The following is a 1,147-nucleotide window of genomic DNA, read 5'->3' as shown; positions in this document are numbered from 1 at the left end:
CTCGGAAAGATGCGCGGCGCCATGGGGCACCGAAGGACGGCGGCCGCTGCTGTAACGAAACATGCTCGGTAAAAGCGATCCTCCCCGGGAGGCACAGCCCGGGCGGGCCTTACAAGGGAGGCAAAAGGGAAGTGCATGAGGCGTGCGTGCTAGAGGACAGTGCGGACCTCAGCTCCTTACCTGTTAAGGCTGTCAGGCAGTACTTGGATGTGCAAGGCCCTGGTGGCGTCAGCCTCGCTGCAGAAGCTGTCTCTCCTGGCTACTGAAGGCCCATCCCGTGCTGTATGTAATGCTTTTCAATGCAGTGGAGCCCTTTCTCCTCTTCCTTTCCTACAGCTGGTATCTGCTTTGCACAACCTCACCAGGCACGTCGTGTACCGTGGCTTGACGAGGGCAGAAGATATCCTTTCTCTCTTTCCAGAAAACTTCCACCAAAATCTGAAAAACCTTTTGACTAAGATAATCTTGGAGAATATGTGAGTGCTTCCCACCCACCATTTGCTTTCAGCTGGAAGGTTAAAGCCTGTGTATCTGGTTTGTATGTGGATAGTTGGCAGCATGCAAAGTCTTGTTTCTATGAATTTGTGTGTGCCTTGGGCATATTCACACAAGCTGGGATGAGCAGAGTTGAATGAAATATGTCATATGAGTGGAATGGCAAACGAAACATAGCCATGGGCACAGAGGGTTTTTCCAAGACTTTTGGAATGGATGTGAGCCTCATTCACATCATGCAAAGCCCCTTTTATCCTAACAACTCAACTGTGTGGTGGAAAAATGCTACAGGTGACAATAAAACTTAGAGGGCTAGATTTCAGCACTACAAAATCTGATTGGGTAGCATCTAGATGCCTGTCCACTTACCATCTTGGCTTAGGTGCAGAGGCACTGTATGCAGTAGAGCATATGTGAGGTGGTGGCAGAGGATAGCAGTTCTGCATGCTTGTACATCTCACTGCTTGGTAGCCCATTGCTTTGATAAAATCGGGGAGAAAGGTACATGCCCTAAGTGAGCCGCACTTATGGAAGAACCAATAGTTGGTCACCAGTTTGCCTACCATTGCCCACCAGCGACAGCCTTCCCTTGGCACTCAGTAGCATAGGCAGTCTCTTTCCCCTGCTTACTGCTGCAGCCCTGGTGACCCTT

At 50.1% G+C, this 1,147-nt stretch overlaps 1 protein-coding gene across 1 annotated transcript in view; it reads left to right on the top strand.

The window, feature by feature from the left end:
- Positions 1-9: 9 nt before the first annotated feature.
- Positions 10-1,147, top strand: part of COMMD9 (COMM domain containing 9) — a 7,121-nt gene continuing 5,983 nt past the window's right edge. Inside the window, exons 1-2 of the mRNA XM_009329734.1 lie at positions 10-51; positions 337-476. Of these exons, the coding sequence (XP_009328009.1) occupies positions 10-51; positions 337-476 (182 nt within the window). The remainder of the gene's footprint in view (positions 52-336; positions 477-1,147) is intronic.

The sequence above is a fragment of the Pygoscelis adeliae genome, unplaced genomic scaffold, assembly GCF_000699105.1.
Source record: "Pygoscelis adeliae isolate BGI_AS28 unplaced genomic scaffold, ASM69910v1 Scaffold117, whole genome shotgun sequence".
Classification (NCBI taxonomy): Eukaryota; Metazoa; Chordata; class Aves; order Sphenisciformes; family Spheniscidae; genus Pygoscelis; species Pygoscelis adeliae.
This window is presented reverse-complemented; position numbering and strand designations above follow the sequence as displayed.